This window comes from Zingiber officinale, chromosome 7A (genome assembly GCF_018446385.1).
Source record: "Zingiber officinale cultivar Zhangliang chromosome 7A, Zo_v1.1, whole genome shotgun sequence".
In the NCBI taxonomy this organism is placed as follows: domain Eukaryota; kingdom Viridiplantae; phylum Streptophyta; class Magnoliopsida; order Zingiberales; family Zingiberaceae; genus Zingiber; species Zingiber officinale.
The window spans coordinates 5,224,288-5,226,252 of NC_055998.1; the positions used below are offsets into that span (position 1 = coordinate 5,224,288).

Here is a 1,965-nt window from a genome sequence, read left to right on the forward strand (position 1 = left end):
GCCTTGCAATCATTAATTATGGTCCTGAATTAATTAGGTGAGGCGAACGATTCTATTCCACGATAATTTATAAGCCATGATAAATTAATAAAAAAAATTAATTGGACCGGAGAATTAATACAAATCGACGAGGCACTACCGAGGAGAACTGTCAGATTTTGAACGGGTCAACCCGCTTCGACATGGATGTATTGGGTTCGTTTGACAGCACCGACCGAACGATACGGAGACAGACAGAGGTATGTCCAAGACGGGACCGCGGGTTAATTAAAAATTAAAATCATACTTGAAATAGAGTTGCGTGTTTGAGTGCAAAATTGAACAATTCCAATATCGACTGCGCAGGACGACCCGTCGAAAACAACAAAATTTCTTATCGATATCTACCAACCCTCTCGCATTATTGCACTTAAAATTCTTGATTCCCACTTCAATGATTCATCTCTGTCCGGCATACCTCTCTGTCTTCGCCATGAAGATCAAGCTTCGCGTTTTTCAGCCGCCATACTTTTCCCAGCAAAAAGTATCGACAGCCGCCTTTCTCATCCTCCTCCCCATATCACTCATCGCCCTCATCTTCTTCGTCGTCTACCCTGGCGACCTCAGCCTGCAGTCCCTCTTCGCGCCGCCAAGCGCCTGCTTGCCGAGTTCCCTCGCCAACGTAACGTCGTCGGAGGCGGATCTCCGCATCCTCCTCGGCGTCCTCACTGTAGCCGACGCCTACCAGCGCCGCGATCTCATCCGCCGCGCCTACCTCCTCCAGCAACCCCGCCTCGCCGCCTCGCGCGTCGACGTTCGCTTCATCCTCTGCCGCCTCACCACCGAGGAGCAGAGGACGTTTGTGGCCATGGAGATCATGCTCTACGACGACGTGATCATCCTCGACTGCGCCGAGAACGTCAACGAGGGGAAGACCTACGATTACCTATCCAGCCTGCCCCGCATCCTGGACGCCGGAGGGCGGCGGCCTCCGTACGACTACGTGGTGAAGACGGACGACGACACCTACTATCTGATCGACAAATTGTCGGAAACGCTGCGGGGACTGCCGCGGGTGGACGTGTACCTCGGGATGCGCGTGCCATGCCGGAGCACAGGGTCGGAGGGCGGGTTCATGTCGGGGATGGGGTACGCGCTGTCATGGGACTTGGTGGAGTGGGTGGCGGCGTCGGAACTGGCGCGGCAGAAGAGATTGGGGCCGGAGGATATCATGGTGGGGGTGTGGCTGAACGAGGGCGGACGGGGAAAGAACCGGATCAATATGATGCCGAGGATGTACGACTACCCGGGTGGGCCGGAAACCTGCTTCCGGCACGGGTTTGTGCCGGATAGCGTCGCCGTGCACAAGCTGAAGGACAACTCCAAGTGGGCGACGACGCTGCAGTACTTCAATGTGACGCAGGGTCTGAAGAAATCGAAGCTTTACTTCATTGACTGAGGGATCTCCTTATTTAATTAATATATATTCGATTCCTTAATTTTAAAGTCCGTGATTTTCGGCTGTCCGGTAAGACAAATGATTGAAGCAAACGAATTTACCATTATATTCTATGCGAAGATTTATTCTATAATCATTTAATTTGAATGGATAGAAATTAATTTTTATCGTCAGTCAATATATCAGCGTATCCATGTTAGTTTTGCCCAATGTAAAATATAGTGTGTATCTGTCAATATTTTAATTAAATTGGACAATTTTTCTCTTGTTACTCACATGCAAAATGAACATTGGCATTAATTATGTGATTATGGATAGCATAGGACCTATTTCGAAGCTCAAGAAGACGACTTAGTAACCCCCGGGGAGGGTGCTGATGAGGTTAGGTCCTTCCAATAGCTAATAAGACGTCTAAGATTTTAATTCTAACTGTGATGTATTGTAGTAATTTTTTTGTTAATCGTTTGAATGAGTTTTCATAGTACTTTTTAATTATCTTAGTGACTGTGATAAACTTTTATGGGCCG

The 1,965-nt window shown here is 48.4% G+C and overlaps 1 protein-coding gene across 1 annotated transcript; it reads left to right on the forward strand.

Annotated features, from left to right (window-relative positions):
* The first annotated feature begins 343 nt into the window (after window positions 1–343).
* On the forward strand, window positions 344–1,549 carry LOC122000828. Its single transcript, XM_042555293.1, has one exon. The coding sequence runs from the start codon at window positions 434–436 to the stop codon at window positions 1,436–1,438; it is 1,005 nt and encodes a 334-aa protein (XP_042411227.1). The 5' UTR covers window positions 344–433; the 3' UTR covers window positions 1,439–1,549.
* Window positions 1,550–1,965: the final 416 nt, after the last annotated feature.

Coding starts and splice junctions, on each gene's coding strand:
- LOC122000828 (XM_042555293.1), top strand. CDS start 434: ATGATTCATCTCTGTCCGGCATACCTCTCTGTCTTCGCCATGAAGATC.